The sequence below is a fragment of the Magnolia sinica genome, chromosome 6, assembly GCF_029962835.1.
Source record: "Magnolia sinica isolate HGM2019 chromosome 6, MsV1, whole genome shotgun sequence".
NCBI lineage: Eukaryota > Viridiplantae > Streptophyta > Magnoliopsida > Magnoliales > Magnoliaceae > Magnolia > Magnolia sinica.
Window position 1 is genome coordinate 82451317 of NC_080578.1, and position 17103 is coordinate 82468419.

At 40.5% G+C, this 17103-nt stretch overlaps 1 protein-coding gene across 4 annotated transcripts in view; it reads right to left on the bottom strand.

Moving 5' to 3' along the window:
• LOC131248939 (light-inducible protein CPRF2-like) overlaps positions 1–16717 on the bottom strand; it is a 29812-nt gene extending 13095 nt beyond the window's left edge. For all 4 annotated transcript variants that reach the window (XR_009172558.1, XR_009172557.1, XR_009172556.1 and 1 more), the window contains exons 1-3: positions 16323–16717; positions 13941–14037; positions 4824–5034 (exon numbers count right to left, since the gene is read on the bottom strand). Coding sequence is in view for 1 of the 4 variants with exons in the window: in XM_058249467.1 (XP_058105450.1) it covers positions 4824–5034; positions 13941–14037; positions 16323–16685 (671 nt within the window). In the remaining 3 variants the exon portion in view is untranslated. The remainder of the gene's footprint in view (positions 1–4823; positions 5035–13940; positions 14038–16322) is intronic.
• Between the last annotated feature and the right edge of the window lie 386 nt (positions 16718–17103).

Genomic DNA, 17103 nt, shown 5'->3' on the forward strand with positions numbered 1-17103 from the left:
CACGTGTGGACAGTAGGCCAGAGCTGACGCATGTGCGCAGAGGGTTGTCCGCACATGCGTGGGGCCCATGAACCCAACCTCCTTGGGGCTGGTCGGCTAGGGTTGGGCTACAAACCCTCCAAGTTTCGGCCCGATCCGACGTACAATTCGTGCGTGGTGCTCCGTCGAAGTTTCAGCCCTCCTGTAGGGCTAGATTCTAGAATTCTGCGGTAGAGAAGGAACGACTACAAAATAACGATGGATTTGTAAGTGGAATGATTATAGGAGAAGAGAAATATGGGTGATAGAAGGTGGGGGTGAATCAGGATGGATGTGGCTTCGCACCACGGTAGTGGTCTTTCAAAGAAGGGAGAGTTTCGCACCCAATTAGGCTTTCACAACTTAGAGAGAAGCAGGAAAACGCAGAAATTTTACTCAATCTTCAATGAGAAAAAATACTACAAGAGGTGCCTATTTATAATAAAATCTTATACCCCAAAACTCGCACCATGTGCACATCATATTACTTGGAGACGAAGTAATAAAAAATAACAACTAATCAAAGCAATCTAAACTGTCTATAATATTCCTAATAACAATAATAAGCAAAACTCAAAGTATTAGATTATTTAGAATAGTGGGCCACGATTATGAGAACTCATGGTGGGATTCATATGATGATTGGGTCCACTCCAACAAATCAAAACGCAGTCCTCCAACTAGGAGGTCCTCCCTTGACGTCGTCATCGATCAAGATCGATAGTGGGGCCCTCCTTACGTAAGTGCGTAGGGGGGCGTGCATGTGCACGTGATGTCCCCATCAACTCTCCCCGGCTGCGAAGATTTCGTCATTGGCAAAACAAAACTCCTGAACCGCTCCAAGATGTCAGGATCAAGTCTCTTAAGCTCATCAGTGAGCCACGTACTGTCTGAAGCTAGGCATGACTTCCACTTGATCAGAAACTTTTGAAATCCGCCGTCCGACGTCGATACTATCTGATAGTCCAGGATATCCTCTATCTCCTCTCTGGGTATGCGAAGGGTAGGTATGGGAGGTAGAGGCTGGGAAGATGGGTCGGGAGGGGGCCATGGATCAAGAAAAAGGTCTGGGGAATTAGGATGGATAGGTGACAGGCTAAACAATGTATCATTGGTCCCCTGAAATGCAACTAGATCCTCCATATTGAATGTGGAACTAATTCTTATGGAAGGTGGAAGATCTACTACATAGGCATTGAGACCGTTTCATTTTATAATTTTGAATGGTCCAGCGCTATGCGCGTGTAATTTACAAATGACTCCCTAAGGGTACCGCTCTGGCCTGATGCGGACCATCACAGAGTCCCCTACATTGAATTCTTTGAATATGTTGATCAGCAGAAATTTTGTAATGTTCATTTACTAGTATTGATCTTTCGCCTGATTTCTTGATGCGATGAATGAATGTGATGTGCAAAGGACTCTGCAGACTCTGATGGCCTATTAGACAGAGACAATGACATATGGACAAGATCAATAGGCTTCCTAGGTTTATAACCAGTAACGACTTCAAAGGACTTAAACCTATGAATCTATTGACAAAACTATTAAATGCACTCGACAATAGGTAGTGCAGTGCCTCATGTCCTAGTGTGCTCCCCCACTAAACACCTAAGCAAATTTCTCTCCTATTGACCACCTCAGACAGGTTTGGTAGAGTCGCCCTAGGGACTAAATCGATGGTGTGCTGTATATCCCTCATAGGGGGAAGCTCATCCGGTAGATCATCGGAAAAGACATCACGAAACTCATCCACTACCGGAATGGCCTCAGTGGGTAACTCTGCACTAGCCTCTGGTGCACCTTCCTTGGCCACAGGGGCATACACAATCGAGTCTGACTCAGTCTCTAACCCAAAGTCTTTGGTATTTAGAATATGGAAAGGCTTAGATTTGAACTTCGATTCTTCAACCAACCTCAAGTAATAAGAGGAAGGGAAGTATTTTTCCTTAAGAGTTTCTTTCATTTCTCTCCAATGGACTATTAGGGGTTCCCTCAACCTCTCTTTCTTTCGCTCCACAGTAGCCAAAAACTTCTTTGCTTGGCCCACAAGCTTCATCTTTGCAAATCGGACTCGACAAGCATCCGACATGTCGTATCACTCAAAATAGTGGTTCATATCTGCAAACCAATCTAGAAAAGCTTTAGGGCTCAAGTGGCCATTAAACTTAGGAGCCTCTACTATAACTCCTTTGAAGAGTTACGCATCTGGGTCATAATGATCATGATGCCCCTTGAGGGTGGGTGCACGGGTGCGCGCGCCCATGTCTGTTTCTTTGGCCACCCCCTATTCCCTTGTCTATCCTCCTGACCACCTGCCTGAGATTGGGCATCTTCCTCAATGGCGGGGTTTGCCCAGGCAGAGGTCTCTAGTTGGGTAACGCGCACGTTAAGCTGATCCCAACGTTGGTGAATACGTTATTCCAAGTGCCTACCCAAAGACTCAAACTGCTAGGTTATGTTGTCCATTGACTCTTGTAATTGCTCCATGTTTAGTGCAGGGTGCAACCCAAAACCGCGACCAGTACGTGTAGGCATACAACTACCCACTCAACTCAAAGGTCCTCCAATGCAACTATATGCATCTAAATGGGACTAAATGCTCCTATAGGACTCTATATGAGGAAAACTACACAATGCTCCTAAAATTCCAGCAACATAACTGTCCAAACAGTTTGTTAACGGAAAATTCAGAAATGAAAATTGGGGAATTTCTGACAATAGAAAATTCAGCGGTCTATGTTGTGAATGATGGGTTCTAAACAGCCCTATATGATGAAATTTAATGCAAAATAAACGCGAGTAGACTAAACCCTAAATATGCAATACAATCCCCTATGAAAAACCTAAGCTCTGATACCAAATTTGATGCAGGACATGAAAATTTAAATATGCTATGCAAGAGTTTAGGCTTTAGATCATACTAGTTTAGAAACAATCACAAAAAATTTCACATCCCACAAAAAGTCAAGCATTCAACAAGGGGAATCTACGTAGGTCCAAGCCTACACATACTAGGGCTGGATCAATTAAAGTTATAGACCAAACAATGCTCAAAGAAGAGTAAAGTCATCTACACATGCACAGAAATAGTTCCTCAATCCAAGGGATTCACAAGTTTCAATTCGGGGAACCCTGGGGTTAGAAAAAATGGGCAAGAAGTTGGAATTTAAGACGATATAGGGTCAGGGTAAATGAATCAGGTAAGAGAGGAGTGAAAGAGAGGAAAGATTGAACCTAAAGACAGCCCGTGCATGTGGACAGTAGGCCAGACCTGACGCATGTGCGTAGAGAGCTGTCCGCACGTGCGTGGGGCCCACGAACCCAAAAACCCCCTCCTTAGGGCTGGTCAGCTAGGGTTGGGCTACAAACCCTCCAAGTTTCAGCCCGATCCAACGTATGGTCCATGCGTGGTGCTCCGTCGAAGTTTCAGCTCTCCTGTAGGGCCAGATTCCAGAATTCTGCTGTAAAGAAAGAACGGCTGCAAAATAACGATGGATTTGCAGGTGGAATGATTGTAGGAGGAGAAATATGGATGGTAGAAGGTGAGGGCGAATCAGGATGGATGTGGCTTCGCACCACGGTAGTAGCCCTTTGAAGAAGGGAGGGTTTTGCACCTAATTAGGTTTTCACAACTTAGAGAGAAGCAAGAAAACGCAAAAATTTTATTCAATCTTCAATGAGGAAAAATACTACAAGGGGTGCTTATTTATAATAAAATCCTATACCCCAAAACTTGCACCATGTGCGCATCATATTACTTGGAGACGAAGTAATAAAAAATAAGCAATCTAAACCGTCTATGATATTCCCAATAACAATAATAAGCAAAACTAAAAGTATTAGATTATTTAGAATAGTGGGCCAAGATCATGAGAACCCATGGTGGGATTCACACGACGATCGGGTCCACTCCAATAAACCAAAACGCAGTCCTCTAACTAGGAGGCCCTCTCTGGACGTCATCATCGATCGAGATCAATGGTGGGGCCCTCCTCCTTGTGTACATGCGTAGGGGGGTGTGTGCGTGTGCACGTGATGTCCCCATCAATGTTGTAGTCGTTATTTGCAATAGGATTAAAGCATGCGCCCGCCGCCCCCCCCCCAAAAAAAAAAAAAAGAAAAAAAAAAGAAAAAAAAAGAAAAAGAAAAGAGAAGAAGATCCATGATCCTCTCCAACATCTGTGCTATGTGCATGAATGATACAAAGACGATAGACCATCTATTCATCCATTGCCTCGTTTGTGCATAAGGTGTAGGAAGATTTCTTAGCGATCTTCAATGTCTATTGGGTGATGTTGGAGTCCATTGAAGACCTTGGGTGGGCCTGGCATGGTGGAGGGATAGGGAAGGAAGGAAGAGTGATATGGCACCTTGTTTTAATGGTTGTGCTATGGAACATTTGGGGAGAGCGGAATAGACGATGCTTTCAAAATAGAAGAGGATCAGCAGAGGAGAGTGTGTGGAAGGTCAAGAGTAAAGTGGTGGGATGGGCAATTGGCTTGTAGGCTGTGGATGTTTGTAAGCTTAACTCTAGATTAGGGCTGTAATTGTTAGCGTTGTATTCTTTTCTACCTTGGCACTTGCCTCAGTGGCTTCTTTATAAAAGTCAAGGTATCCTTCAAAAAAAATCATATTTAGTAGCAAACTTGGATGTGCATGACATTTTTTAATGGCTATATGCATGGCATATTAAAGAGAGAGACTGCTATACCAAATACACTAAGAAATGTTTGGTGTTACCCATTCACACGGGGTTGATTTGGTGATATTATATGATTAAATAAAGAGGACACTAGGATTACCTCCTCACACGTTTTGCATCAGCAGGATCCATGTTCTCAGTTGTTTCTGTTTCTGCTTCAAGATCATCATCGTCTGATTGTTCTCTTGATGACCCACTGGTTGTTGGCCTAATTTGAACCCCTGAATTTTTCTGCATGGTAGGTAAGGCTGGAATGCCAATTGGTCCACTTGAAGCCTGATCTTGTATCCTTGAGAAACCATATCCAGGCTCTGCATGGGAAATATAAAAGGTAAAGTGACAAATATGTAATAATCTTCATGTTGTATGAAGTAGTTCCGTAACAAAAAAAAACCTAATTTGAACTCTGATAAGAGAAGAAGCAGAAATGACAATTTATTGCATCAGTAAAGGAGGGGGTGAAGCCGACAATAATTAGTTGGGACTTGGGATAAGGCTTAGATGATGATGATGATGATGATGAGTAAATCTTTCAAAAAAGAAGAAGAAGAAGAAAAGAGAGAGAGAGAGAGATGATGATGATGATGAGTAAAGGAGGGGATGAGCCAAGCCCACATATTTGGTAGAAAGCCATAATAAATGGAAGGAGTAAAACATAGGGTGAGTTTACATGCAAAATAAAAGAAAAGAAAAGAAACAGAGTAAAGAAAGAATTATTAGCTGCAACAACAACAGAACTATCTTCTATCAATAATACGAATTTAAAAATATAAAAAATATTTAAAATAAAAAAAATAAAAATATAAAAAAACTCTGCCTACTAGCAGCTGGCCCCAACCCTGGAAAAGGTGGGTTGATGTCAAGTAGGCAGCCAGTCACCAAACTCGACCAATCAATCATGAGAATCCCTGCTTTGAATCTTGTGGCTGACTTAACAAGACTTGTAAAGCTGACTCAAATAGCTGTGAAATGGCTAAAATGATGATGATGATTGACACCCATTTATTAATCAAAGAAAAGATATACATCAAGGAACCAAATCATCAACGAAAAACATACTCCCCATAGACCAATTTGAGCATGAGCATTAGCAGTAAAGGGAGTTTGAAAAGGAAGAAATCCCAACAAAAAGCATACTCCACACAAGAGTTTGAAAAGGAAGAAATTAAAGAGGTGATTTTTTCAATGGCAGGGGATAAGGCCCTGGGTCCTGGCAGCTGCACAATGGCTTTTAATGTAGATTTTGGGAGGTAATTAGAGCCAATCTTATGTTGGTATTCAGTGTGTTCTTTACAGCAAGCTGCATTCACAAAGGAGATAATGCTACATTCATTACATTAATTGCCAACACGATAGAAAAACAAACTTCCGTCGAATTAGCTTGGTGGGAAATTTACATAAAATCCTTGTGAAAATGCTAGCCAATAGGCTCAAAGTGGTAAAGAAGTTTATTATATCTCCATTTCAAGGCGCTTTTGTGATGGGTAAGAAAATTATGAATGTAATCCTCATTGCCAACAAATGCTTGGAGTCAAGAAGAAGCCATGTTCCAAGTACAATACACAAGATATGGAAAAGGCCCATGATGGGTTCAATTGGTTACTCTAATTAAAGTGAATGGAATTTTAGGTCAAAGTGGAGGAAATGGATGGAAGCTTGTATATCATTGGTCCATTTTCATCTTAATACAAGGACCACCTCAAGTTTTTCTCAGAAATTCACAATGACTTGGTCGTGGTGAACCCTTTTCACCATTTAACCTCTCCATTGTTTCTAGTGGACTTGGTAAATCGATCATCACCACCTCAAATCTAAACACGATCCATAGTTTTCATGTGAGGAAAATGGGTATATCAATTTCTCATCTTCAATTTACGCATGACACCATATTTATCGAAGTCACTCTTGTGCAATTTAGTGTCACTAAAGCAAAAATAAGATGTTTTGAAGCAGTCTTGGGCCTTCGATTCAATTTTAGCAAAAGTGCAATTGATGAAATAGGGTTAGAAAAAGTCCCGTTGGAAGAGCTTGCCACTTCCTTAGGTAGTGAAGCTTCGTATCTTCCCATGAAACATCTTGCACTCCCTTTAGGGGTGAATCCAAAGACACGGGTGATTTGGGCACCAGTGATAGAAAATGTTTAGTGCAAATCAACACAAGTTTGAGAACATATAAAGGAAGTTTCTATGGGAATAACATAAAGAAGAGCATGAAATGTCACCTTCAACTAGAATGAGGTGCAAAAGTCAAAGGGCGAAGGTGGTGACAATGGCATCAGATAGATAAAAGACAGAAATTGGGGGTTATTAGCCAAATGGTGGTAGGGGTTCCGAAAAGACCAAGAAGCTTCATGGACGAAAGTAATTGCATCCCCATATGAGCAATCAGAGAGGTGTTGCTACCCAAGGGTGTCTAGGGGAAATGGGTCCTTCATTTTGAAGGCTATTGCAAATTTTGGAGAAGCAAGTCAAAAGATTGGGCTCATATTAAAAAATGAGGTAAGACCTAGGGTCGAGGACAACAAAAGAATCCAATTATGGGAGGATGTTTGGATAGGTGATTCCACATTGGCAAGTAAATTTCCTTGCCTCTACCCTCTTGCGACAAGAGAATGGTTGGTTAAAGATTCTTACAAGCTAATTGGTGACAAAGTGGGCAGTTCCATGGAAACCATGGACACTGTGGAATAGATATGGTAGTGAAGCTTCTTGATCTGTTACACAAGTCGACCCTTTTTCCCTTTGATGAAGATGATTTGATATGCTTCCTATCACCCAGTGGTCCTTTCTACCAAATCATTTCTTAAGAGTTTTTGTCTACAATCATCAGTGAACTCGATCTAGTCGAAGGTTTGGGTGGTGGGTGCTCCGTTGAATTATGTGGACCGAGGCCGCAGACAAAATTCGCATGTATGAAAATCTTCAAAAATACAATTAATATGGGCATAATATTTGTATGATAAGCAAAAAATTATGGAGAACTAGTGGACCATCTTTTCAACACATGCGAAGAAGCATCAAAGATTTGGTATGGCTTCTTCTGTTTATTTGGAAAAGAATGGGTTCTACTAGAGTTTTGTAGTTGGGATCAAGGAACTATAAAGCAATGGTTCCTTGAAGTCTAGAGGTAGAGCCCTCTAGAAGACATTACCTGATGCCATAATGTAGAGAATCTGGAAAAAAAAAAAAGGAATAGAAGAATTTTTTTAGAACAGGAAATCATCGGCACTTTCTTTGATGAAGATGATTTGATATGCTTCCTATCACCCAGTGGTCCCTTCTACCAAATCATTTCTTAAGAGTCTACAATCATCGGTGAACTTGATCTAGTTGAAGGTTTGGGTGGTTGGTGCTCCGTTGAATTATGTGGCACTTTCTTTAGCTGCCAATATTAAGGCGTCCCTCGCTACCTAGGGTTCTAATTAGATCTATTCCGAACAGTTCATTTCTTCGATCTTCTGGGAGAATGGAAAGGAACTCTAGATTATTGTTGTAGGGAAGCTACCATCAATTCCACATAGGCCCGCCACCACCAGGTCAATAGAACCCATAGTGTTCCATATCTGTTACGATACACCTATAAAGGCTGATATGTATAGGTAACAGCCTTGACAATTACGCGATACGGGAGTGGGGCAATTGGCTTTTTGGGACCGCATCGACCGTTATGGTGGCCGTAAAGGTTGTTATGGGGCATAACAACCATTACCCACTTTTATATATTAAATTCAGTGATATCCAAAGAGAAGTAAATTGTATTGCCGACTTTCTAGCGAAGGAAGGAGTTCATAGGTACAAGTTTTGTAATAGGAACTCTTATCCACAGCTTTAATGGATATAATTTTCCTTTTCTAATAGATGCTTTAGTAAAATTTATGCTTTAAAAAAATCAGCCCATTATCTTCTTTTCCATAAATTCACACAATTGAGTGGAGATCTTGGAAGTGGATTTTTTTATTTTTTATTTTTATTTTTTTATTTTTTTATTTTTTTTAAAGAACATCTTGGAAGTGTTTTTTTAATCCAAAATATGGCAAGTAGATTTCAGATTCATTTTGATTTATTTGGGCTCAATTTACACTATGTACTACATCAGCCCATCTACAATGAGGACCATGACTTAGATGGTTTGGTCGAGGTACAAGTATGCCATGCAAACAGTAGTGACATATTTGCATATCATCACAAAATGCCCCAATATCTCTTCATATGTCTTAGTATCTAGTAATTCTTTGTTGAGTGCCTAAGACATCCATTACAAGCGACCCTATTATCCCCAAGGGCCTCTTTGGATTGACGGTCGAGATTGAATTGTATCGTATTAAATGTCAAAATAGGTCATATACTGTGTTTGATACGGAGGTGAAATTCGGGGTCTACCATCCCCATGAATACATCACGGAATGAAGAGTATCAGATGGCGGTGCATTATTGTCAGAGGCGAGTGCATCGAACAGTGCAGCACACTCATGATGCAGTATTGGGTAGGAAATCCGGGACGGAAAGGAAGTTACATCTGTGAACGACCATTGCATGCTACCTCACCTCTCCCCATCGTTCGCCTTCTATTGCATGTGGTCAGTCACTTCCTCCGAATCTCTTTCAAAGGTTTGCGATTCATATCACAGGCGAAACTCGTTTCAGAGAGTTGGAACGGGACAATCTGGGATTTCCTTTCCCAGATCGGAGGTCTGAAACCAAATCCTTCAGGAACTGATGTCCTCCTTCCCAAATCTGTATCGATACACTTCTCTCCTGAAAAAATGACCCAATTCAGGAGTTAGTCGCACCGGCCTCTTCAAACTCAAGAAGCCCCTGTTCTAGTGGGGTGTATGCAGTTGCATACACACCTCTGTTTGTGAAAGAGCTTTTTACTTTCCATGTTTGGGTATACCGCCGAATCAGGAGACTTTCAGGTAAATCTCAAGATGTCGTATCAAAGGGTTTTGCAATCTTCTTCAGTTGGTGTGGAAGATGGGATATGACCAATGCATGCGACTATTAAAGGTGAGTGAAAGGCGTGGATAGACCTTGATTTGAAGAAGCCTACAGTTTATAAAAACCTGCACTCCTTTTTCTTCTTCTACACCATCTGTTTTTGGGAAGTTTTTTGGTGGTAAGACTGTGCTACATCCAGGCTGATCATTGGTGGAGGTATTACTCATATCTTCTTTTTTCATAATTTCAACTCAATGCGTTTGTGAAATTTTAAAATGTAGGCCCTTCTTTAAGACGACCTTCCCTTCGTTATCTGTTCTCCCTTTTTACCTGTGTGTGGATACTTATAGATCGCATTAGCATGTCCGTTGTATGATGACATGCTACCACCTTCCATAATCTTGCTAACCACCACACTAATTCTCCTGCTAATCACTAAAATATTTCCTAACCACAAGCCTGCTAATGCGACGATGCAGACAACACACCCCATTGTGGAGTCTGTGGGAAATAGTCAGCTCTCTGCATACTTCATTTCGGCTCAACATGTGCGTGAATTGTTCAATGTGGTATTCCCATGATTATGCAGTGTATTATGTTGGCCTGTAGGATTTACATAAATATCCCATGAGTATGTATATCAGCAATTTAGTTTTGTATATGTAACGATAATGACTTGTTCGGTGTTATTGGTTGTGAAAATTTTAGTTTATATGAGTTTCTACTTCTTATTATCTCGATGATTTAGAGAGTGTTGCCATGGATGAAAGCCATCGCTTCTTATGACATCAATTCCTATTTCTGTGGATATATAAAATTTCTCTAAAATTGTAACTCCCATTCAGATAGTATTCATTTCCAATATTCTCATGGCTTCCGATAGTGGGGAAAATAGCGATGAGAAGTCCTCTGGTAGTGATTGGAGTGAGAATGAAATAGCAGCTGCATTAACAGCCATTGCAGCTTCTACATGTGTAATGGGAGCCGCTAAATATTATCGGCGTTCCTGTATGAAGGCACTGCCCAAGGATGGTCACATTAAGAGGAATAGATTCATCAATGGAATTATAAGGAAGAGCGATGTTGATTGTCTTGCACAGTTAAGAATGTGTAGGGATAATTTCTTTGAATTATGCTCGTTGTTGAGGGATCGGAATCTCTTATCTGATACAAGGAGGTGCAGTATGGAAGAGCAAATTATAATGTTCATACATACTATCAGTCACAATGTACGTAATCGTGTGATTGGTCATTGCTTTGCATGATCTAGTGAGACTGTTAGCAGACACTTCACTAGAGTGCTGGATGCTATAATCGGTCTTTATCCAGAATATGTGAAGTTCCCTAGATTACTCACTCCAAAAGAAATATCCAACAACCCTTTGTGGAGTCCATTCTTTCAGGTAATATTGTATGCATGTCTCAAGTCATTGGTAAAATTTTGCACAGTTAAGGAATGAACTGATCGTGTGGCACACTTTTGCTTGTAGGACTGCATTAGGGTTACCCATATCCCAGCTTATTTGTCAAAAGAAGCAAGCTCAACTTTCAGAAATAGAAAAGGATTTCTGTCACAGAATGTTTTGGTTGATTATACTTTTGATATGAAATTCGTATATGTGCTTGTTGGTTGGGATGACTCTACATCTGATACTCATGTCTTACAAAATGCACTAACCCGTCGCCCTAACTGTTTTCTTGTTCCTCATGGTAATCATTATATAGGGTGTGATTGTTTACATTATAGGAATTTATGTGTGAAACATAACTTAAACATATTTTGCAATGTGTAGGAAAATATTATGTTGTTGATGCTATATATGCACATTCACCCAAGTTCATGGCACCCTATCGAGGTGTTCGATATCACTTGAATGAGTTTCGTACTAGAAGGAAGCCTGCCAATAAGAAAGAATTTTTCAATTATCACCACGCCCAATCGCGAAATGTCATAGAGCGTTCTTTTGGTCTTTTGAAAGGCCGATTTCCTATTCTACGTACTCCTCAGTTCAAGTTCATAACTCAAGTGAAAATTGTTATAGTTTGCTCTGTCATTTGTAATTTCATCCGTATTAGTGGTGAAATGGACTGGCTAATGCAGTAAATGACAGTGGAGACAGTACGGAGGACGTTTCGCCATCCCCTGTAGAGGTCACTACCGCGAAGGAAGGTCGAGCGTTATCTCAAGTGACGGACCGCACAAGGGATGAGTGGGCAAGGAAGAGATATGAGATAGCTGAGAGTATGTGAAATGATAGTCTTCCACGCACACAACAACGCTTTTAATAAATTTGTTGGTTTATGTAATGATCTGCTAGTTGAAAGCAGGAATATTTAGATAAATATTACCTATGTTGAGCACATTATTATAATTAGCATCGTACAATTATAAACTTCTATTATGCATGATTAAATTGCTGCCTATTTTCGCTATTGCTGTCCTGTTTCCATTAACAGTTAATGTGGCGTAGGTGATATGAATTTCCTACGGAGCTTATTGAAGGATTCGAGAAATAGAAATGATGGATCGTCTTCCTGCAAAGAGGGTTGGTTCATCATACAATGGTCCAGATTCACCTACAGATCAAGTTGTAACACCCAAAAAAATTCGACGCCTACGCGCAAAGGTCCTTCACTGAAGAGTCTATCAAACCCAAAACGAAGGATACCCGCCAGTAGGAAAATCCTAAGATACAGTGGCCTGATAAAATGGATAATTCCTTGGTTGATGCCTTAGTTGAGCAAGTAAATCTTGGCCTTAAGAGTGATATCAAATTTAAACCAGAAGCATACAAAGCTACAATCAAAGAAATCCATCCATATTATAGCTTTCATCGTCCGGTAATAACAGAACATGTGACTTCTTTATGTATCATTTAGGCCACCATCATCCATGGAGCAGTGGGGAGGACAACTGACAGTGACAACATTCGTGAATCACCTTGTGCGGCGATGATGAGGACAGCCTGGAGTGTAAGTGCTCCCGCAGAGGCATGCGTGTATCAGCAATTCGGTAATCAAGGCACGGAAGAAGGAAGACTGGAAAGGGTGGGAGATGCTGGTGAAAGAGGCCAGCAAGTGAGAGTGCATCCCCTTGTCGGTTTGCTGCTTGGTCTATTGATTTTATATGCGGCTATTAGGGAGTTCTTTTCATCTTCGTTTGTGAGGAAGGGGAGATCACCATCCCTTGATTGAAGCTTGGTTTTTTGAAGCCTTGTTGGCCTATTGGATCATAGAAAGGTTGGATGAAGAATATTTTCTTTTTTTTTGCACTTACATTTGAACTGTTTCGACTCCGTATCAGATTGGATCGACAGTCCGATCGAATTTTAATCGTTACTACAATTTGTAATATTAATCACTCACTCTTCCTATTTTCTCACGATTAGTTGACTTCTGAAATTATGTTCGTTAATTGAGTTTGTATGGAATGAAGCACTAGGCCATATCCTGACGGGTCCCACAAGTAGTAGATCCTAGCAGCCGAATCGGATAGCCTCCCTCACCTTCATCCGTGGGTAATGATGGATGCTATCTGAGCCCCAACATGGATGGGCTGACGGGATGATTTGGCTACAAGGGCCTAATTCATTCACGATCTGACGAGTGTATGGACGGCATGGATGGGTCACAGACATCATTCTGAGGCCCACACGGCACTGACCATCAACCCATCAAAGCCGAGCAGTGGGAAGAGGCAATGCGTTTCGGCTTCAATATAAAAGGTATATACACTACGTGGCCCATATACGTCGTATCCAAACATTGGCTACTTGGACGCATATGTATACTTGCACAACATGCAATCTAATCCAAACACTCGCCTGTCCTCTGCGTATGTGGATGTATTTCAATTTTGGTCGAACGTATACTTCAACAATAGATGGACACAATGCAACACAATGGTATACGTAGATCCAAACAGGCCTTGAACTTGCCTACAGATAAAGTAATTCTGTGATAGTACCTAAGTCCTCCATCATATGAAAGGCCTCAGTGTCCCTAAATGTGCTTTACATAGAGAATTCGTATTTCATCTAAGTTCTATGGAGTAGGCATTATAAGTGTATGACACAACCATCATTCATTCATTTCAATACCAGGCATATGACTTCTACGAGTACTCTTTTTATTATCACTTAAAATTTTCCGTAAACACTTTAATGAATCTTATTTTTTAGTCAAATAATAAATCAAATTTGCACAAGTACGAAAAAGCGATGTCATGGGCACTTAGTGGGAATGGACTGAAAAGCTTTTAAGCATATGAAAATGTCTACCTTTACTAGGAGCTTGAGATCCCAAGTGTGAAGTGTCTGAAGCATGTGATCCACTGTCAGCTGAAGGAGCTGAATCTTGAGGTTTAACAACAGATGCCTGTGAAATGGGTAAAGGGTATTTGACATAACCACATTGTCATGCATTGCATGCTCCCAATGCTCAGCAACTTACGAATACAGATTTTGTAAATAGCAATTACTCAAAGAGTAACTCTCTAGTGCCCATGTATATACAAATAAAATCCCAAATGTAGACAAGAATCAAAACTTAGCAACCAAGATGTATGTAAAAAAAATAAAAAATAAAAAATGCAACCAAGAGTATCACGCCTTTATATTACAAATTGAAACAGCATCCACCCAAAGCTTCTATTACAAACTTATACGGTGCAATGAATAGAAGAAGAATGCACAAAATGCATATTAGAACAGCTAGACCTCAAAGGTAATGATGGTAAATGAAATGAGAATTCGGATTATTGCATAAGATGTTATGCAGGAGCAAGTAATGATTCAGTGTGAACTGCAAAAATTCAGAGTAACACAACTAAAGCAAGCTGACATAGTAAAACAATTCAGATCACATGATGAATTTGACCATATCAAAGTAAATTTAGAAAAATTAAGTGATACAGAAGAAAGTGAGTAAGAAACTTCTAAAGAAAGTATAGATAATGTTAAACATGTCGTGGTGATTTAAAAACTGGAATAGGAACTAGTACCTAATCTATGTTCAGTAATTTCCAATCTGCTTCGGCCCATGGCATTTTAGAAGAACCAGCTAAATACAGACATTCTGTTCCAGCAGCTTTTTCTTTTTCCTTCATTTTTTTCTATATGATTTCTCATGACTTAAACACGAATTTGGATGACGTTGCAATAAATCAACTACTAAAAAGGCAGGATTGAGAAAATATGAAACCTTCTCTTTCAGGATTAAAGAGAGAGAGAGAGAGAGAGAGAGAGAGAGAGAGAGAGAGAGAGAGAGAGAGGATTGCTTCTTTCTCTAAAACCCTCACAAAAGCTTTAAAGAAGGCCATATTCCGGGCTTCTTCTTCTTTTTTCTTTGGCAATTTGAGCTTGGATATTTTCATGTTTAGAAGCACATTTGTCTTCATCCACCACAAGCAAACTACCTTTCATCATATCTTTTTTTTTCTTGTTCTCATTTTTCTGAAGAAGAAAATCAAGAATTTGAGAAGATGAGTAGTGCATTGGGGTTTCCTACCTAAACAAATGATGCAACTGGGGTCATGGTCTAGTAGTTAAGAGTTCTTGAAATAAAGGACAGAGAAAATGAAGAACAGAAACCTATACAGTACATCAATAAGGACAAAGATGAGGAATCTGGCAAAGCCAATACAAGTTGTCTAACAAAGTGACCAGATCAAGGAAGGGAAATAGGAAGTGATGGCAAGAATCTGGGGAGGGGCTAAGGAGTTATTCTGCTCCACAAATGGTGCCGTCAAACATAAACAATGCTCCAGTGACAAGAGAAATGGTAGATGAAAAGAGTTGTGATTGTTTAATATGGCTCATTAAACCTATTTCCCAACAAATGCAGATGGGGTAGCTTCCATTTGGGATGATTATAGTTCATGAATAACAGATTTTATTCAAAGAACCCTTTATTGTTTTTCCTTTTGATAAGTGATGAAATTTTATGAAAAAACAATATATATATATATATATATATATATATATATATATATATATATATATATATATATATATATATATATATATATATATATATATATATATATATATATATATATATAATGAAATAAGATCCATCAAGGCAACTTGCATATAAAGAGAAGGTCAAAGGACTCCCTCTTTTTTCAGGGAATCAGCTCAAAGACAACTCCCAAAGAACATGTGATTCCAACTCATTCAAGATGAAGCCTACTTCTAGGCAGGCGCGCATTTTCTGGAGGCCAAAGCAATTCATTTCTTGAATCCCCTTCCACAATCAAAGACCCACCACAATCATAGATAGCAAAAATCTTCATCTCAACTCAGCTCAATTCCAAGTTCCCGCCCCTGCCCAGCCATTAAAACAAACCTTGCTACTTCCAGATTCTAGAAGCTCCCCAATCAACTAAATCATTCATCTAAAATGGAACATGGACAGCGGCGTTTTGCAGCATGGTCCATTGAAAATGGTGCCTTCTTCCAATAATCCAGACCATTCCTTCAGTATCGATTCACATCCCATAAAACTCCCCCATTGGAAGATTTCCCAACAAAATGTAGAGATCAGCTACACAGTACATACACAGGCCACAACTCATGGAAGCAAGAAACAGGGCCCACCAGACGAACGGTCTAGATCGCAATCCAACAAGAGCTGAGAGAGCAAGAGAACAATACGTGTACCCTTGAAAGCGCAACGGCGGCGCATGCGAGATCGAGACGGCGCTTGAGCATTGCCTGGTACTCGTCGGAGTCAATCGGAACATCGGGACACGAATCAGATGGCTGAGGGGCTTTGATCTCAACGAATTCAGAGGCGACAGCTGCATCTTTGTTCCTGAGAGAGGAAGAAGAAGAAGAAGAAGCATCTGGTCCGGCAGGAGGTGCAGAAGCGTTTTCAGAGACGGAAGCTTCTTGTAGGAATTTCTGGAAAGCCCATTCAGAGGAGCTTCGGTTCATCGCCGTCTTCTGTCCGTCGCTTGCCGAAGATGCATGGGATGGCCAGAAATGGTCGGAAATTTCCTCCGCCGAAAATACCCTATCCATATCTGCGTTTCTCTCTCTTTTCGGTCTCTATCTTTTTAACCTTTTTTTTGCACAGTTGGGGTTGAACAGGTCTTGAGTCAATCGCGCTGGCTGTTCATCCCCTTTGAGTATGGGTTGGCCCACCGTAGGGTAGATCCTCTTTTTACGAAATCGGACGCCGATTGCGTGGTGACCCAACATCACAAGGCTGGACGCGGATTGGATACTGTCCTTTGAAGTCTCGGTAAATCACGAAGTTGCAGGATGTGATTGGTCAGCTGCTAACGTGAGAAATGGACGCCCATTAGAAGTTCCTGCGATGGTATGCTAAGTGGGGCAAACATGATGTTTCTGAGAAATCAACCCTGTCCATCCGTTTTTGCATATTATTTTAGTAATTGACGCAAAAAATTTAAGATGATTCAAAATTAAAGGCAGC